This window comes from Labrus bergylta, chromosome 6 (assembly GCF_963930695.1).
Source record: "Labrus bergylta chromosome 6, fLabBer1.1, whole genome shotgun sequence".
NCBI lineage: Eukaryota > Metazoa > Chordata > Actinopteri > Labriformes > Labridae > Labrus > Labrus bergylta.
The window spans coordinates 7,109,059-7,128,051 of NC_089200.1; the positions used below are offsets into that span (position 1 = coordinate 7,109,059).

The 18,993-nt window shown below is 39.5% G+C and overlaps 2 protein-coding genes across 2 annotated transcripts; one reads left to right on the top strand and one right to left on the bottom strand.

The window, feature by feature from the left end:
- The first annotated feature begins 1,332 nt into the window (after positions 1-1,332).
- ebna1bp2 (EBNA1 binding protein 2) lies at positions 1,333-6,304 on the top strand. Its single transcript, XM_020633746.3, has 9 exons — positions 1,333-1,534; positions 1,791-1,874; positions 2,053-2,225; positions 3,437-3,560; positions 3,958-4,047; positions 4,320-4,395; positions 4,621-4,711; positions 4,798-4,972; positions 5,545-6,304. Exons 1-9 carry the CDS (start codon positions 1,442-1,444, stop codon positions 5,590-5,592), a joined length of 954 nt encoding a protein of 317 aa, XP_020489402.1. The 5' UTR covers positions 1,333-1,441; the 3' UTR covers positions 5,593-6,304.
- Positions 6,300-7,587, bottom strand: cfap144 (cilia and flagella associated protein 144). The gene is made up of 4 exons (XM_020633747.3): positions 7,384-7,587; positions 6,826-6,885; positions 6,583-6,686; positions 6,300-6,438 (listed from the first exon to the last, which is right to left on the bottom strand). Exons 1-4 carry the CDS (start codon positions 7,508-7,510, stop codon positions 6,310-6,312), a joined length of 420 nt encoding a protein of 139 aa, XP_020489403.2. The 5' UTR covers positions 7,511-7,587; the 3' UTR covers positions 6,300-6,309.
- Between the last annotated feature and the right edge of the window lie 11,406 nt (positions 7,588-18,993).

Sequence of the window (18,993 nt, forward strand, 5' to 3'; positions counted from 1 at the left end):
ATAATTAACCTTATTAATATTGCACACATTAAGCATTAACATGTTCCCCACTATCCTATAAAATGTGTTCAGTCAGTGGTCAGTGGCATTCACAAGATGAGAAAGAGAAAAAGAAAGATGTATTGACAGAGGGATGTCTGCAAGTCAGAGGAAATATCTTCTGATCATCTGTTATCAAACGATCCGAGGCAGAGGAAAGCAAAAAAACCCACTGTGGTTCAGGTGATCTGCCTCTCTTTTTGGATCTCTTCCAGAGGCCAAATCCACAGTGACACCGGGCTAAGGCTGCAGACATTTCTCTCAATCCATGCTCTGTCAGAGTGACAGAAATCGACTCAGGTAGAGAGCTTTGGAGAGAAGGAAGTCGATAGTGTCTTCTTGATGAGGTGGCTCAAGAGGCTTATTTCTCACATGGACTCAAACACTTTTCAAAAAATACTTTTCTTTACCAACTTTGATCTGCGTAGTCTTTTTTGTTTGCATTTTTGGCAAATTTTATATTATTTATTGGAAATATGAAGCAATGACATTTCAGAGAACTTTGTCTGTTTAATTTCTTTATTAATATAAATGTTGATGTAGCCTACAATCAGGCATATCAGTGCTTTCAGTTGATGTAAATATTTTTCTATCACTATGTCTGCTCAGGTACACGACAGCACCTCCAGGAGGAGTACCCTGGCATTGCATGATCAATGTATAGTTATTCTCACAAGTTTATATTTGATTAAATCTTTACTGAAAGTTAAACATGTCAAGTCCCCCCCCCCTGCCCCGCCCTGCCCCCCCCCCCTCCTCCTCCCCGCCCCTTCCCGCCTTAATCATGACAGTCTTATCATGCATTTCATATTCAGAGCGAGGATTAAAGAGTTTTTTTTAATTATTATTCAAATAAACTCCACCAACAGGGAAAGCTCCTATAATTGTGCATTCAGTATTTCTTTAAACTTTTCTTTAAAGCGTTAGATCAGGGGTGGGCAACTGGTGGCCACATGCGGCCCCCATCAACTCTCAACATGGCCCTCAGTTCAATTTTTAGATATCAATTAATTGGATGAAGAAAACATGACAAAATCAGAAATATGCCCCCTCGTTTTTGTATACTACAAGTTGGCCCCTCTGGCAGTGAGAATTAAATGAATGTGGCCCTTGCTGTGACCAAAGTTGCGCATCCCTGCGTTAGGGGGTCAAATTAACCCAATACCGCTGACATATTTGACTGTGTCTGATTTATAATCCATGTAGGAACCTTACAGTCTATGGTAGGAACCTTTCGTCAAACGCGTCTTTTCCACCGGCGGAATGTTTTGGTAGAACACCGCATGACGTCCCTCTACGTCACTTTTCCTCCCCACGTGAAACGCACTGTGCATGTGAACAGCAGCTACGTGAAGCGGGTTTCTCTATGTTCACAGGCCTTTAGTGCACATATTCTGGTTTTATGCTCATCGACAGCAGGAGTATGGAGTCTGAAGACGAGGACTCGCTGCTCGGGGAGTCAGAGGAGGAGTACAGTGAATTATCTGACAGTGAGGTGAGTGAGCTGCTAACAGCGGCTAACATTAGCCAAGCAAAGCTAAAACACTCTGCAGTAAAGTAGCAGCATATTGGTTATTTATAATTATACAATATATATAAAATATGTGCCGAAATGACTGAAAATACCCCAAAAATGTGATTTTTACAGTTTTGTTAAATACTTGTGTTGTTTTTATTTTGGCAGTAAGTGCAAGTAGCTGAAAAATAAACACCAGGCTATTATACATGAACCATTATCTTATGTTCTGCAGCTTCAGGAGGCTTTTGCAAAGGGGTTGTTGAAGCCAGGGATGAATGTTCTGGTGGATGAACCCAAAAAGTCAGTCAACAACGTGGTGAGTGAATCTTTAATATCAGGCCTAAAATGGTCCAACATGTTTTTATCTGTCATGTGAGGAGTTAGTTAGTTATAGTGCATTGTGAATTAACTCTGAGCAATAACAAATATTACAGCTGTTTCTGTGTCAGTGTGTGTAAACATGGTAATGAGATTGTATCTTGTTTGTGATGCAGGAGGGCTTAAAACAGTGCCTTGCTGAACTCCGTAAAGACCTCCCCTGGGTGGAGAGGTTGGATCTGACCAACCCGCCCGCTGAAGACGTTCTGTCCAAAGCTGAGGGGAAAGCTCCAAATCCCACGAATGGAGACGTTAACGCGGAAAATGATTTCCAAAGGGAGATGTTCTTGTGAGTACCTCGAGGTGTTGAGGCGTATGAAAGTCTGAAAGAGCCATTCTCTGAGTAGCTGTTCTGAATGGAAATTGAAATGCATTAACAGAAATGCTTTTTAATTTTTAGAATATAAGTGTATTGTTTGACTTAAAAATAAAATGATGATTCATTTATCTAATTTGAATTTTAGTTTTCAACTTCAAAAATGCACATTCTTTGACTAAATTAAAATGAGGAAGAAAATTACATTTGCTTTATCATTTTCTAAAAATGCCCCGCTAAATTTGTATCATAATCCAAATGAAAAATCTAATTTTAAAATGAAAATACAGTAACAGAAACACTTTTTAATTTTCAGAATATAGGTGCATTATTTGACCTATATTTAAAATGAATATTCAGTCATCCAGTTTGCATTATACTTTTACTCTCTGTGTATGCATATTGTATGACATCATTCAAATGAAAACAAAAAGGTCTTTGGCTTTTCCTTTTCAAACTTGCCGTGCTAAAAAGTGATCATAATTCAGACCAACTCCAAAACAAAATGGCAAAGTGGACGGCGCAGGAAAGTGACGTCAGACTTCAGCTCCCAGGCAGGGGAACATAATATTTACAGTCTATGAGGCGAGTAGGCAGAACACGCAGTACGATGGGTGGCGGGGTGAATCTTCAGGGTTTTTGAAAATAATAAAGCAAATGTAAATTTCTTTTTCATTTTAATTCATGCACATTAAGTCAAAGAATGTGCATTTTTGAAGTTGAAAACTACAATTTAAATTAGATAAATGAATCATCATTTTATTTTTGAGTCAAATAATACACTCATATTCTGAAAATTAAAAAGCATTTCTGTTAATGCATTTGAATTTTGATCACTAATCGCTTCCATAGTACTGGAGATATTGATTGGATAATTAAATCTGTCTCAGTAGATAGAGTTGTTGTGGAGTTTAGATAATAAAATATACCGTATTTCTAAAGTATCCTTACTAGCTCACAGCTTCTTTATCTGATTGTACTTGCTGTCTGTGATTAATAAAACAGATTTAAATTACAGCCAAGATGTATTCTATGCAGATGATTAATTTGTCATACTGTCTTCCAGCAAGCATACATGTCACCTTCTGTGTAGGATCAGCTTTCTCTTCGTTGTCAGGTGTCACTCTGTGAAATACTTCCTGCTCCGTCTAAATCCTTTTCTTTCTGTTTTTTTAAACCCTTAGCTACCGTCAGGCTCAGGCGACAGTCCTAGAGGCTCTGCCCCTCTTAAACAAGCACGGCATATTCACCAAGAGGCCTGACGACTACTTTGCAGAGATGGCCAAGTCGGACCAACAGATGCAGAAGGTGAGTTTTCTTCATAGAATGTGCTCAACTCTCAGTGGATAAGACACCTGGAAACAACAAAATGAACGCTCTTAATATCATCTCCAAACGAATGAATGATTCTACATTCTGCAGGCGTTTAATCATGAAGAAATAATTCTATTTTATTTCTTCATTTATAAATCTTAACTTTTTTTCTGAGGAAATAGTTTGATGTCTGACATACTATAACACCTCCAACTGATTTTTTAAATATTATAATGGGTATAAAGGCTGCTGTTTCCTTCATGATGTCTAATCTGGGTTACTAGTTGATCCTCCTTTAGATACACTGACCGCTGTGTCAGTAACTCAGCCCAGTTGCTTTTTCTTTCCATCAAACTTGCATCTAAATCTTTCGTTCTGTCCCTCTGTCCAGATCAGGAAAAAGCTGATCTCCAAGCAGATGATAATGGAGAAGTCAGAGAAGGCCAAAAAACTGCGGGAGCAAAGAAAGTTTGGCAAAAAGGTTGGTATTTGTTTTTCCTTTCTCTACTTAGTGAAAACCAGCAAATGTAGAACAGAACGGAGTCAGTAGTTTCTATTTATGTACCTCAGAGGTCGGCCTTAACTCTCCTGATCATTGTTGTTACATTGTTGATAAAATATTCAACAACAGATGCAAGACCAGCATCTTATTAGATTCAGAACTTTGACTTTATTCTTCTTAAGAGGCTTATGGAGACCAATTTTTCAGTTTTGTCTTGCACTGAATGATGAAGGATTTTAAATGTGTTCCAGGTCCAAGTAGAAGTGATCCAGAAGAGGCAGAAAGAAAAGAAGGCGATGATGACTGCAGTGAAGAAATACCAGAAAGGTGGGTTTTTAAAAGTGACCTTTTTATTCTCTGATCGTTTGCTGCACATGAAAGGTGACAGATGTATTCCTGTTTTTGACAGAGAATCAGTTTAAAGAAAACCAATATAAAACGTAACCGTTATTGTAGATGTACTTGTTCTTTGCCAACTGTTTCTCATAATATGAATGTGTGAGATATTTTTTATGTTTGAGATTTAAGATTTGTGATCCTCCACATTCCTAGGTATGACAGACAAACTGGATTTCTTGGAAGGGGACCAGAAGGCGGGTAAAGACTCGGCACAGGGACCCAAGAAGGTGGCCAACAAGAAGGGGTGAGTTATTACAGCCTCAGTGTGCGCCCCGCAGTCATAAATAAAGACGTTTACAGAAAACTGACATTTCAACCTTCTTTTGACAGCCCCAACGCTAAGAGGAAATACAAGGACCAGAAGTTTGGATTTGGAGGCAAGAAGAGCGGAAAGAAGTGGAACACCAAGGAGAGCTTCAACGATGTGTCCGGTTTCCGTGCCAAGGTGGCTCACGCAAAGGGCGGCGGCAAGGGAGGGAATAAAGGCAAAGGAGGAAAACAGAACGTGAGTCACACACACGTTAAAAACAGTTCCATTTAATAAATGAAGAACACTTGTTCGGCCCTGTGTCCACCTAGTGTTTTTGTCAAGTGTTTGCATCAGCAAGCGGGCGCACAGAGAGAAGATCTGCGTCCAGCATCTTTTTCCTGAACTCTTTGGTGCGGCCACTCCGTGTTGAAAATCTTTCACCTTTTCAGAAATGCTCTGTTGATGTCACCGGCGCTCTTTTAAAAATGATATTCCCCCTAATTTTGTCTCCTACAATCTTGTACGCTGTACTCGCATCCTCCTTGCTCCGTGTTGAGACAAAGTAGGAGGTCAAGCATCCTCCAGTTGATGCTTATCGTAAAGGGGAAAAAACTAGCTTGAATATAAAACATACAGTAAAAATTTGAGTCAAACTGCAGACGTTTTTAAGTGACTGTTGTCATAGAGACAACACTCTTCATCAAAATGCTCCAGAGCGCACAGCCAATGTTTTTCTGCCCGAAAAAAGACACTAGGTGAACATTGGGCCTTAAAGTAAATCTTTAAGCTAACTATGGGAATAAACTTTTTTTGTTTTTTTCTTTCAGAAACGCCCGGGCAAGTCTGTGCGCAAGAAAATGAAGTCTCGCTCCTAAAAAGTGGACGGAGGCTGGTCAGGAGGCTGGACTGGACCCCTGAGCTTTTATGCAGGATTTACATCAGGACACATTTAAGAGAAGGCAGACCTTTCCTTCTACAGTTTTTGTACTATATGCCTTTGTAAAATATGTCTTGATTTTCTTGGTGGACCTTGAAAGCCACAGAGAGAGAAAGAGAGAGACGTCCCACCAGCTCGCTGTGGAAGCTGTTTTGAGGGACTGAGCTGGTGAAGAAGTGGTCTCTGTTTGCAGAAAGGCCGCCCCCCAAAAGTGGACTACATAGAAGTACCCAAACAATGAAGAGAGAATTTCAACGATAAGACAAAACTGCAGACATAATGTTCTCTTTCTATCCGTATTTGTTGAGGTGGTTTTTAAGCAGCTGTGATTCCACATCAACATATTTTCCGTCTCGTCTGAACTGTGTGCCATTCAGTTTTTTTTCCTGTTTTATTTTCCCCAACCTCGCTCCTTGACTCATCGATTCACCCCCATGCGACATGACATTTTACAATATTGAGCAGCTGCTACTTTTGCCCTTTTCCCCCGTTCATTAATATGATTAGAATGTGATGGGGAAAGTCTGCTTTGTATAGACCTGTGCAAATGTTTGCCCTGCAAGTCTTTTGTTTGAGGAGATGGAACTGCTAAAGGGCAGCTTGTGCTGATGACGTGCGTATGTTTGAGAAATAAAAATCTGAAAAAAAGAGGTTGTCACTTTTCAGGCGACGTTTTTTCTTTCTCAGTCTTTTTAGAAAACATAAGAGCAGATTCTTTGTGTCTGGTGATGTCCGAGTAGGCTCGATGGAAATGAAGTCTCCCGTCGTCACGGTTCGGTGGGATCTAAAAAAAAGCAGATGGAATAGTTAATATTTGGGTTAGATGTAAGGAGTCAATTAAAGTCCCTTAGTCAAAGTGCAGGGTCTTTGTCGAGTGCCGCCCTGAAGTTCTGTTCGGTTTCAACATTAAAGCAAATGTTTCCCTCACCAGTGGAGCTGCCCACCATCCTATCTCCTGACTCTCAGTCTGTGGCATCGGGTACTTCTTAGTGGGTTCCATGCGGGCTCTGCGGATGGCATCAATGAATTCAGCTGTAAAAAAAGAAAAGTTCTCAATTGTCTCTCACTCTTTCATCAGGTTTCAGCGTGATGTAAAAGTGTCTTCATCTGTTGTTTATTTGCAATATAAGAGAGTTGTTTGCTCTATAGATTCATCATAATGTAGACTTACAGGTATCCACGAAGACTTCTGGTGGTTTCCTACCCAAAGGTTTCTCTGGCAGCACATGCACTAAGAGGAGGAGAAAACAAAGCATGTACACACAGTTTAAAGAGTACGCTGCACACTCATAATGGCATGCTGTTGTGGCCAGTGTTGCATTTTGAAAAGCAAAGTAAGCACCCCGTGAAAAAATGTAGTCTGACCCCCTCTCCCAAGAGTAGATTAATAATAATGATAATTATTCATTAAAAAAAAGACAATATAGCCTACTACAAAGTATAATTCTTTTATTTAACATGTAAAATAGGATGTACTAGTTCGATTAATCAAGACTGCTGTCTAATGGTTGCTCATATTACATGGCTGAGGCGGAGTGATACATAGAGTAAATAGTCCCAGCGATGATAGATTAAAGTACCGTGACGTGATGCCTCTTGTCCAATCAGAATACTTATTATTATTATTATTATTATTAGTGTTAATGAGTGATATAATTTGCTGGAGTCGTTCCTGTCTCTAAGGTTCAGAGATAAGAAGGGGGGGGGGAGAGAACAGGGTCTGCCCTACCTGTCTTGTTCGGATTGAAGCCGAACTCCGTGTGGAGTTTCTCGCACCTTAGCTCCTTCCTGACCGTCTCAACAAAAATTGCGTCTTGATGGACCACATTTGGCTTCTCTTTCTCCCTTTCTGCCATTACATAAAAACAAAAACAAACAAACAAACAAACAAACAAACAAAATAACCCGTACTGAGATCGGGAGCTGGCGAGAGTCCCCGAATCAAGTGCGTTACCTAGCAACAGTAAACACCGCCTGTCGCTGCAGTAGCGCCTCTTGAACACTAGATGACGCAGCTCACTCAGGATTGGTCTCTGTAGTTTTATTATCAGAGTCCCTCATAACAACAATAAAGAGGAAACTAGTCCCGCTGCACAGTCATGACTCTGACTGTAGTTTATTTTATTTTATTTTTTTTAATTTAAGGCCACTACAGACCTCTTAAGAGTCACATGCCTACTTATGAGGCTTATTTGTACAGTATCAAGGTTAAAATCTCTCTTTATTTTAATAGCCTAGGTAAAGGCTCAATACTTCGGCAATCAAAATATCTTCTCTTAAATTTACGCTTTTCTCATATTAGAATTTAAACTCACAGCCCTTTGTCATATTCTGGAGACATTTTATATATAATTGACCCTCAAATTATTATTTTAGTTGTTTTTATGAGGTATGATTTATTATAACTTAAACTTAAATATTCTTTAAGATGTTTTTATCTCACAAGATTTTTTTTTTAAATTAAAGATGCATTTTAGTGCTGGCAGTGGATAGAGCAGGACAACAGGGTGCGGGAAAGAAGCCACAGGTTGGACTGTGGATGACCAATAGCCAATAATGGTGTTAGAATAAGTTATAAGACTGCAGAAGTACCCAATAGAATAAATTATGGAAAAAAGTTTCATTTTTTTGCAGTTAGCGAGCTAATCCAAAATGAATACTCACATGCATGAGACAAAATGTAACAAGACTTTGTCCCTCATATGCTTCTGTCTAAGTCAAAAACTAAGGACATTATCTGTATTATACTGTTTAAGTAAACACACAACACATACAGTTTCAGTTAGTTATTATTATTTTTGTAACGCTTCATTTTTATTTTAGCTTCAGTTAGCAAATTATCATTTTAAAATTTTCTTTTTCTTTTTTTCGATAACATTAATATCCTTGATCTGCACCACATTGAGAGTCTAATTAAGACACATGGCAAACTTTACCTGTGACTCTGAAGTCTGACAGAGCTTTGAAGTCATCCCTCTGACTTCCAGAAGACAATTGTTCATCCCACTGACTGTGTTGTCTTCATACCAGCACTGCTTTGTGTCATGTTGTAAATGTTTTCCTGCAGCAAACACACTGATGAAATACAGTGGGAGAGCGCTGAATACATCAGATTGTTAAGATAGCCGGTCTGAGTGCAAGTGTGTGAAGTTGTCTTTTTTTAAACATGCATTTGTTCTCTTGTGTTGACACATTACAGCTGAGGTGTTTTTCTCCTCCGTATATTTGAGCACAAACACACAAAAAGCTGACCGCGTTGCGCACTAGTCTGCACGAGTGTGTTTCTGGGTTAATAGCCGTGAGAATTTCCCCTCTTAGAAAAAAAAAAAAAGAAACTTTGGAAGAAAGTAACAAGAACTGCTCAGATGACCAGTGACCTTGTGACAGTGCAGAGTGGAGAGATAAAAATCTAAGTGGCGTTTCTTCACATTGTCTTGGAGCACACTTGACTTCCTCTGCTCTCTGCGGTGTCACGACGACACGCGTTAGTAGCAGCACATTCACATTTTGGTAAATAGTGCTTATGGTTGGATGGTCGCTGTGGGTGTGCTGCAGTGACCATCCTGCTCAACACTTGTCTGCTCTCGTTTCATTTCCCTTTCATTTGTTTTCTCCTCCTTCTCTTCCTGCAGCCTTTCTTCCCTCTCACACTGCCCCCCCCCCCCACCATCACAAGTAATCATCCTGTTTTTACGCTCCCTTTGTTTGTTGTGTGAACTCTGTGTGTCTGAGCGTGCGTGCTTCCTCTCACAGTAACAGACAGCTTAATAAAGGCCGAGGTGTTCGGCTCTCTCTTCCTGTCTCATAACCTGATTCAGGCGTTATTGGCCCTGCGTGAGAGATATAACTGAAACAGGTAATAACTCAGACACTGGAGAGGCTGCAGGGGGGAGATTTCAGTTATTTCAGTGTGTGTGTGTGTGGGTCACCGGCCCCCTGTGGTGTTTGTGTGTGTGTGTGAGGGAGAGTGAGCAATATGTATTACGGGAGGACGGGAGGGCTTGTGGTGTCAAGCTTTGTTCCTCGGCTCCTGTCACAGCGTCTCAGCGAGTTATCATCAAGGCAGCTTTTTGAGCTCCTGGGGCTTGCCGTAGTAAAAGGCCAGTTTGTGAGTTTGTGCAACTCCAGTGTCGAACACATGCACAGGGTCTCACAGGTTAGTATTTAAATAACTTTTTTAAGTCAAACTAGAAAACCCTGTGTCAATATGTAGACATCATATATTTTTGTCTACATCGTACTCATTTCTATCCTGCGATTTTGTGAGAGTATTTCCATGGGTAGGTGTAATTTTTCATTTCCATTTCTCTGAGGAATGAAAGTGAAAATGTATTAGGGCTGCACAATAAATCGCAATTCTTTATTTGTCTTTGCAACATGGACCTTCACAAACATTCCATCTAAAGTCGGACTTGATTGCAATAAAGAAGAAAAAAAAAAACATATTTTTATTCAAACTAGCAAAGCTTTCTTATATCAACCACTCAGTGAGTATCAAGGTCAAGCTCAAGCACGCTATCTGCTACCATCAGATGAAATGTTGCCATTCATTGGTGAAAAAAGGGAAAAAATAAACTGTGATTTTTGAATTTATTTTGGTTTCAGGAGGAACATGTTGCAAACACAGGTATAGTATAAAAACATGAAGAACAGTTAATACACCTATACTGCGAGACACATTCATAGCGTAAAGAATTCGAGAAACACAAAAAGCCTTGATAAGTATTAAAGAAATTGAGATTCTATTTTTTTTTTTTGACTCATTTGTTGTCTCTAGCTTAAAAAAACTGGAAAGTTACACTTTCCTTTTTAATTGTTTTACTACAGCCCCATTTATGAGTATAGAAACAACCAACCCTAAACATGTGTACAATCAACCCACGATGGGGCAGGTTGTTAAAATGTTAATAAGTTGTAACCTAAGACCTTGACTTTCCTTTGAAAGTAAAAATGACTACTGTAGGATGTGTTGATCATGGGTATATTAAAGCTTTTTTATTTAGCTATTTTTGCCTTTATTGGATCTGACAGCTGAAGAGGGACAGGACATGTGGGGAGGAGAGAGTAGGGGACGACATGCAGCAAAGGGGCCGAAGGTCAGCCACTGTGATGAGAAATGCAGCCTGGGGTGCGATATCATCTCTCGGCGGTCTGGCGTCCTGTTACACTTAAAAAAACAATTTACATTCTAAAAAGAGGAGGCTTATCTCTTCATAGACACAGAATATGAGTCACGAGTGAGCAGGAGTCCCTTTTCTTAGAATCCTGACTCTCCTCACAGATCCCTCTCCGTCCTCTCAGCTCGCCCCGGCTCCATCCACCAGCCTCTGACCTTTCCCAACATGACGCTCTTTTAATTGCCCTCCGTCGCCGTCGCTCATTAAACACGATGTCATGTATTATTCAGCCATTTCCTCCTACATTTGCTTTAACAGAACACACACTAGAGGTGCACGCACTATGCCTTCACACTCCGTTAAATCCACTCCAACATGTGTTTGATAGCTAATGAAAGCAGCTGATATTTTTCTAAGAGGAGGAAATGTTTGCCAAGCTTTTTTAACCAGAATGAAATTCCTCTGTAGTTTTTTTTTTTTTTCCAAGCTGGTAACGGCTGACCTTTGATTTGAGTGACTGAGATTCAAAGGAAGCTGTACCATTTTCAATCAAGCACCACTTAATAAAAATGTAAATTGATTTTCTGTTGCACAAATGCACCCTGGGATTGAATTTTAAACAGCCGCTTACATTGAAAATGTCACCAGTTTAACCAGTGATAAGAAAATGATGGGCGACTATAACGTATTTATACAACCTACAGTGTATATTTGATACAATTAGAGTTTATATAATACAGTTTGAGTGGGTCACATTCTTAGCATTGAAAACAGTGTGACATTTTTTTTTCATCATAGGGTCAGCGTAACTTCTTCTGGAGCTTTCCCTGCTGTTCTCTCAGCAGGACAATGATGACATCCAAGCAAACGCACATTTCTCAGGAGGACTTGAGTGGGATATATTATTGTCTAAAATGTAAATGAAGTAATAAACGTCGTGACAGGGGAGAGCACTGCCATTAACCTCAAAGGCCTGGGTTCAAATCCAGCTGGAGCCCTTTCTTTCATGTCTTTTTGTATCTCTACCGCCCATACTGTGCACTGTAGACTTAACACACCTCCAAAATGACAATATTATTAGTTTCATGCTGGTAAAAAGGGACAGTTTATTCAAGACATTTTCATAAGTGACCTACATTCTTGTTAATGCTAATACTGGTTTTCTTTCATTGCCTTCCAAAACAACCCACATTAGCCTTTACAAAAAAATAAAAATAAAAATTATCAACTATAGTGCTGCACTGTGTATCCAAATTCTATCGCTATCATTATATGAGCATTCACAAACAGATAATCAAATCAAATTCATCCTGATAAATAAGAAAACATTTTTTTATGTAGAACCAGCAATACTTTCTCACTCAACATTTTAACTTCAGGACGCCCTGGGTGTATTGTTCAAGCTATCACACAATTATTTTTACCCTTTCTATCCCCACTAATGATATGTGAGTAATCGATTTGGCAACATATAAATCTTCTTAGCTTGATTGTTTAGGGCATGCAAACTCTTGCACGCTGTCAAAAAAACAAAAAACATTTATAGGCAGTTAAGTCCATTGCAAGTGAGAACTTGTGTGCACAAGTTTTTCTTTGGACATTTTTATGGAAAGAGTAAAGTATTTATTCACAACTGAAAGTACTTCTATCAGCCTGATGAAAACAGCCAGAATAGTTGATTTGTATTTAAGTCCCGCCTCTGATTAGACAAATAGCCAATCATAGATTTGGATTTTGGGTTGGCACCTGGGGTGGCTTATCAGATTTCAAAGGGGGGTCCATGCCACCTCTGGCCACCCCTCTGGTGGTGTGGCCTTACATGATAACTACAGCCAACGATAGGCAGGCAATATGACAACTTGAGAAGACATCTTGAATTGTCATATTTGACCAAGCTGGCATTTTGAAAAGTGGGACATCAGGTTTTAAAATGATGATTAAAATGGATATTTTAAGTTAATACAGTCACACGATGTGGCTTTAACTACGGTCATTTTCTTTCCTGCAACTAAACACACAACAGGTGTTACGTTGCAAAATGTATGTTACTTTTACTATGCTCCTACAGCTGGTGTGTGGTGTCTTTGAACATAATCCAGGTAGGAATACAGTTTCCTGCTTCATGTGCTGTTTGGTTGAGATCAAAGTAAGATTATGGTCATGATTATTAATAATACAAACCTTGGTCTCTGGTTGGAAATACACACCACAGTTTCCGGTGTCAAAGTGCCGTACCAGACCTTCTCCCTACACTATCTTGGCATAAATATCAAAACCAAACCATATTAAAAAAAAAAAAAGCACATCGCAAAAAAATATCCCCACACTAATAAAACCATATTTCAAAGCTAAGCATTTCTCAGCAGACAGTAAAGTTGTGAAGAATTTGTTTCGCAGCACACGTAGCTGTAACTGTGATCTCCAGGGAAGACCGTGAGAAAGTGGTTTTGTGGTTTGGCTGTGGACCCCCGTGTCTGCTGTGTCTGTGGCTGCCAGTCAACCAGAACTCTAATCTAACAGCAGATACAATCCCTCCCATCGCAGCCCTTTGTCTCCTCACGCACTCAGATAATAATTTATCTCCCCTTTCTATCCCAGTTTTTTTTTTTTAAACCCCAGCAGGGACTGTGGGTGTTTACTTATCTGATTATGGATTTTTAGTCTCCTCTCTTTCTTTTTTTTAAACAATCCTGTTTGTGGAAGCAGGGCACCTTTAGGCAGAGACACACACACACACACACACACACACACAAACACACAACCCCTGATGTGTGTGCTCTATCTATTCACCTTGCAGTAGAAACAGCAGGTGATAGCAGACCACATGTACCTGCACATGTACGAACACACAGACACACTCTCTGGTTTGTTTTGATAGCGATGGAGGTGTCTGGGCCTCACTGGAGACATGTCGGTCGTGGGAAAGCCGTCTCACCATCAGATGGAAGCGTCGTGTCACCACTGCTCTTGTCTGTAATCTCCTGTTTTGTCTCACTGCAGGGAGACTTTCTCAGGTTGGACACAGCACACCTAAGAATAGTATGAACCAGAGAATACATGTAAAGGAAATGAAAGGGGGGGAAGACGTGGGGTTAGGTTCAAATCCAACCTGTGGCTCCTTTCCCGCATGACATTCCCCACTCTCTGTGTCCCTGATTTCCAGCTCTACCCACTGTCCTATCTCTCCAATAAAGGCTAAAAAGCCACAATCTTAACATTTGTTTTTTTTTAAATGAGGTTAAGTCAGTAAAAGTTTAAATAATTTTCTACTTTTTTGCACTTTTAGGGTCTTTTTGATTTTGTTATGTATTTCTGGTCCAATCCTAAACATCTTACAGGAAATGTAACAAAGACTAAGATTATTAGCTTGCATATAAATTTCATTCTGCAGAGAAACTCTGACCCAGATATTAATTAAATAGGATCAAACAAAAATGTGTTGTGCCAAAATGTGCAATTATCCATGTAAGCGCCACAGAAGAAACCGCCCGTCACTCGGTTTGTTCTCATTTTGCTCTCTGTCAAACTTTGAACACAGCGTTTCCGTTTTCTCTCAACATCTCTGCTCTTTGTGTGCTCATGTTTGCCTACTTGCTCATCAACCTGACAGAGTGTAAAATACAGTGTGCCACAAATTCAGGCTGCCAATCACAGAAATTGACTGTCTCCAATTGGTTTGCTGGAGGGATTATCAATGACAAATGAAGAATGGAAGCACACTTTGCAGCATCACTTTCTCCTTCTCCAGTCAGGCGGAAAAATCCTGGTTGTGGTTATCTGATATGTGTAATTTGGATAAAACTACATTTCCCAATTAAATTGCTTCATTGAATATACAGTATGTCCATTAAAATCTAAGTTTTCTTGTTTGGTTTAGTTTCTAAAAAGTGTTCTCTCAAAGGTCCACTTCCTGGTTGAGGATTGGTTTTCTCATGAACAGGCACACCTGAACGCCCCATGCTCCACCAGGTTTTGAAAGTGTGGACTGTACCAAGTTGGACTGTGGGATGGAGGGTTAACAAAGTTTCCATTTCTATGCCATTTCAAACTAGTTGTATTGCATTGATCTCTAACTTGCTGAGTATATTTTAGAGTTAATGTAAATTCTGATTCCTATAAAATAAGATTGATGTTAAAAATATTTTAATAGCTTCATTTGTCTGTTTGACTTTCCCCCTGTTAGTAGCAATGTGGTTTGAAACAGGAAGAATTTAAAGCTAACTGTTTGACCATGCAGCTTCCTGGCACTAAAAAAGAGACATTGATTTGAGAGTTTGTACGGGTGTTTCTGAACTCCGGTCAGTTAAAAAAAACAGCAGAACAGCAGTGACCGTGGGAGACTCAAAAGATGGGGTCGTGATTACTTGTAAAAACAAAGCAATGCTATTTGGGCTAAGACAAAAAGGCACACTGTAATAATGACAAAACTGAGACTAGGTTTGCATGGGATCTGGCAAAGATGGTAAAACATGATGGACTGTGCAGAATCTGCAAAAGGCAGCAAACTGTAAAACATGTACTGATGGATTGTAACCTATACATGGAGCAAAGAGTACATCTTTACTCTGCTGTATCATCCACTGGATTACAGACAGTAACTTTGGAACACCTTCTCAATCCGTCTGAGCGGAATGTAGATCCAGTCCTGGACTTAATTTCCTCAGCAGTATTACTCTTCTAGGAACTGAAGAACTTTAAAACATAATACCAAGTCTCGACTGAGAGAGGCAGCAATGTGCTGTAAGGCATCTAGTCTACCAGAAATACAAAAGAAGAAGAAGACTTCCTGCAGGCTCCTGGAATGTTGGCTGGAGACCCCAAATTCAACGTGAGTTTCCTAGGATTTTAATTTATGACATTTATTTGGATGTGAAATTGTACAAACCGTTAAAGCAGCGCAAACCAAGCTTCAAGGACTGTGGTGGTCACATTGGTTCTCTTTCTGTTTTTTTCCCTCATTGACAAGGTTTGAAATCTCTACCCTGAAGGCCTGAAGGAAGTGATTAGACATGTTACAATATTCAGACTGCAACAGTATTTGTGGTGTAGAAAGCAGGACTTTTATTTCTCCACATGCACTCAGGCTGCACCGTACGGGCTCAGACTAAATCCTGAAGCTTCTGCTTGACCTTTTTACTGTTATGTGCATAGAAACAGCTTACTGTGCCACATCTTAATGTCGGAGTATTCACCCCAATGTTACCATTTACTGGACATTAATAACAAACAAATATATTTATACTGGTGCTCCAGAAACAAGACAATACTGCCACATAAGTTGTGTCTGTTGTCTCTTTGTCGAGTTTCATCTATAGGAAAAAGTAAGAGTGCAAAAAAATAACCTCAACCCCCCCCCAGGATTGAGGCATAAATCCGACACTGTATCCAGGCAGTATTGACGTGTAAATTCAGATGTGTCCAACAACACTTGTCTTGTGCTGCATTGAAGGGGCTCATGATCTAATTTTTCCACATATTTGCCTCCCGTCTGCAGTGGCTTGTCTTCATTAGCAGCGATGGCCTGGGGTGAGCGTGTCAGGTTGATGGGTTTCTCTGTGCCTTGCCTGCTAGCATGAGCATGTGAGTAGCTCATTGTTAGCTGGGTAAGTGGTGGCAAGACAGGACACCTCTGGGTTTGTGGTTTTTTGTGTGGGTAAGAGAGTGTTTGCCAATATGAAGATAGAAGATGAAACATGAAACGTTTCTGAATGTGAGAAATTGTTTGCCAGGCCTGTCTCACACCCCCTCGATTTACTGAAGAAATTGTGTTTTTACTCCCTGCCTCAGTGCCTCGCTCATCACCCCTCCTCTGCAATGTGCATATTTGGCTTTCTGGTGAAGACGATACAATCCAGAGATCATAGCACATGAAGGGTTGCACATACAAACAACATACAGAGTACAATCGTGCACTGGCAAACTCATAAGTCCTCTGTTTGTTGTAATACAGAGCTCCAGGTGTGGCCTCCTGTGAACATGCTTGTATTGATGCGTTTGTTGGAAGTATTGTGTACCCACATGCTCTCAAACAAACACTCTTTTAGTCCGTGCAGCAGCGTCTGTGGCCGAAGAGTGAAGACAACATGGATGTGCCAAAAACTGCAATTCCCTGAGTGTCCACTTGAGGCTGGCTTCAAAAGTGAGTCAATCCATAATAGACCCCTTATTAAAATTAACAACTCTGCAACAGGATTAAAGCTTTAATACCATGCATAGCAAAACAGTTGAGACTTTTACAAATAGTTATACATTAAAGGCTTTATATGCGTTTTTTTTTTTTTTTGATCCAGCAGACGTCGCCGTTGAGCACCAGCATGAAACCAAAACAACTCGCGGTGCATTGTGGGTTAGCGATCTTTATTATGCTCGTATCTTCACACTGCATGTAAATTTACCTGAAATGAGCGTGATCAAGAAACACAGTTAAGCAGTGAGTACAGTATGTTATTCTTCTTTTCTCTAGTCCCTCAATTAAACAACTTTTATTTGCGAGGGGAGGAGTCAGCCGTCAGGCCGGCGATGTCAACAAACAGAAAATATGACTCGGAAAATTCGGAAAGCATCACAGACAGTGGGACTCGGGTGTTACACCCATTGTAGACAGTCATGACTCACAGAGTTATTTTCAGAGGATAAACTTGATTTATATTATATTTAAGTGTGAAAAATCGCATATAAAGCCTTTAAAGGACAAATATATTTAATGGCCTAAAGTTCTGCATAGTTAAAGACATTGTTACTTTGAGTGACAAGTGGGTGCTGCTAGCTGTCTGCTTGACTCTCCTTTCACTCATTTAGTCACAACTTAACCTCAAAGACGTTTGGGTTCTTGGTACCTTTAAGAGATTACTCTCATGTGATGGACAAAATATTGCTTTAGGGCTGTGAGAATACCAATTCCATTCGATTCCAGTAAAGAAAATCTAACGATTTTGATACCGCAGCCAGAAAAATAAATGAATGTCTGAATTGCAAATCTACTTTGGCAATGTTTTAATACTGAAATGTTGCCAAGACACGTTGAGACAGTGATCTCTCTTTTGCTCATTGCAGATTTTGGTTAAAAATTCTTCTTTTTTTTAAGCTTCAGTACTTTTCAATACTTCTGATCAATAAAATAATAAAGATGTTATCGTTTTAAAACATTCGAAATGTATCAAAGTACATCACCTTTTGACAACTTTATACAGATGTTGTTTATTTGACTGTTGTTAAGATGGAGTGCGCCAGCTTTTCTTCACCTGGCTTGAAAGCTGTCCAGTGTTAAAATCATACTTTGATTAATATTCGCAGGCTGCTGCTGTGCGAGAGTAAGGATTCTTGTTGGCTTTTCCAATCAGAGAAGACAGGTCTAGCATGATGACACCAAATGTCTGCATCCTCCTAAATCTGCATTAGTTTTCATGCAAGTAAACAATGAAAAAAAATAAGATCTCTGTCATTGGTATTGGCAATTAAAGACAAATGTTGACCTGTATTAAAACTGTTTGACTTGTCCGCTTCAAAGCAAGATAAGAGGTTAAGACAAACTCCTGTTTTGTGTGATCAATTGACAAGTTATTTACAAAGGTACTCCTGAGTTATTTTCAAAAATGTAGTAATAAATAGTTATATATTCTCTGATGTTTTATTTTCTGTCTGTGTAATTTCCCAATATTTTTGGGGATCTTTTTCTTGACAGAATATCTATTTTGTTCTTTTTTTAAGAGAAACGACAACAACTGGTGCTTCCCTCACATAAACCAAATTAAATATTGACTGGCTGTTTTGTTTAATAATGTATGTAAAGCTGCAAAGACGGACTCAAACGAACGAAAATTAAATATTAAGTTGTTGAAATGTGTTGAATTATGCATTTTAAGGTTCTCCGTAGAGTTTGTAAATGAACAAGTTGTTGTTTCACACTCATTGTGTTATTCACATTTTAGTTTTCTGTTACAAAAAGTATTTCAGAGGACTTCTGTGTTGGATTCAGTGGCATGTCTAGGTTGAAGATCCTCCCCTCCCTTACATGTAGGAGAAACTACGGTGGCCTCGAAACTGGCCAGTAACGACTCTCAATACCTGTTGTTTTTTTTTTTGTTTTTTTTTTCCTATTCTTGGCTACTGAAGTAACATGGCAGGCTCCATGGACTAGGAGCCATAGTGTGTATATGAGGAAAAAAGATGTATTCATTAACTTGGTCATATGACACTATTAAAGGTGCATTATGTAGTTTTGG

Coding starts and splice junctions, on each gene's coding strand:
- cfap144 (XM_020633747.3), bottom strand. CDS start 7,510: ATGGCAGAAAGGGAGAAAGAGAAGCCAAATGTGGTCCATCAAGACGCA. Junction 6,886..7,383: donor CTTCAATCCGAACAAGACAG/GTAGGGCAGACC, acceptor TCCTCCTCTTAG/TGCATGTGCTGCCAGAGAAA. Junction 6,439..6,582: donor GATGGTGGGCAGCTCCACTG/GTGAGGGAAACA, acceptor GCTTTTTTTTAG/ATCCCACCGAACCGTGACGA.
- ebna1bp2 (XM_020633746.3), top strand. CDS start 1,442: ATGCTCATCGACAGCAGGAGTATGGAGTCTGAAGACGAGGACTCGCTG. Junction 1,875..2,052: donor AAAAGTCAGTCAACAACGTG/GTGAGTGAATCT, acceptor TTTGTGATGCAG/GAGGGCTTAAAACAGTGCCT. Junction 4,396..4,620: donor AGTGAAGAAATACCAGAAAG/GTGGGTTTTTAA, acceptor CCACATTCCTAG/GTATGACAGACAAACTGGAT.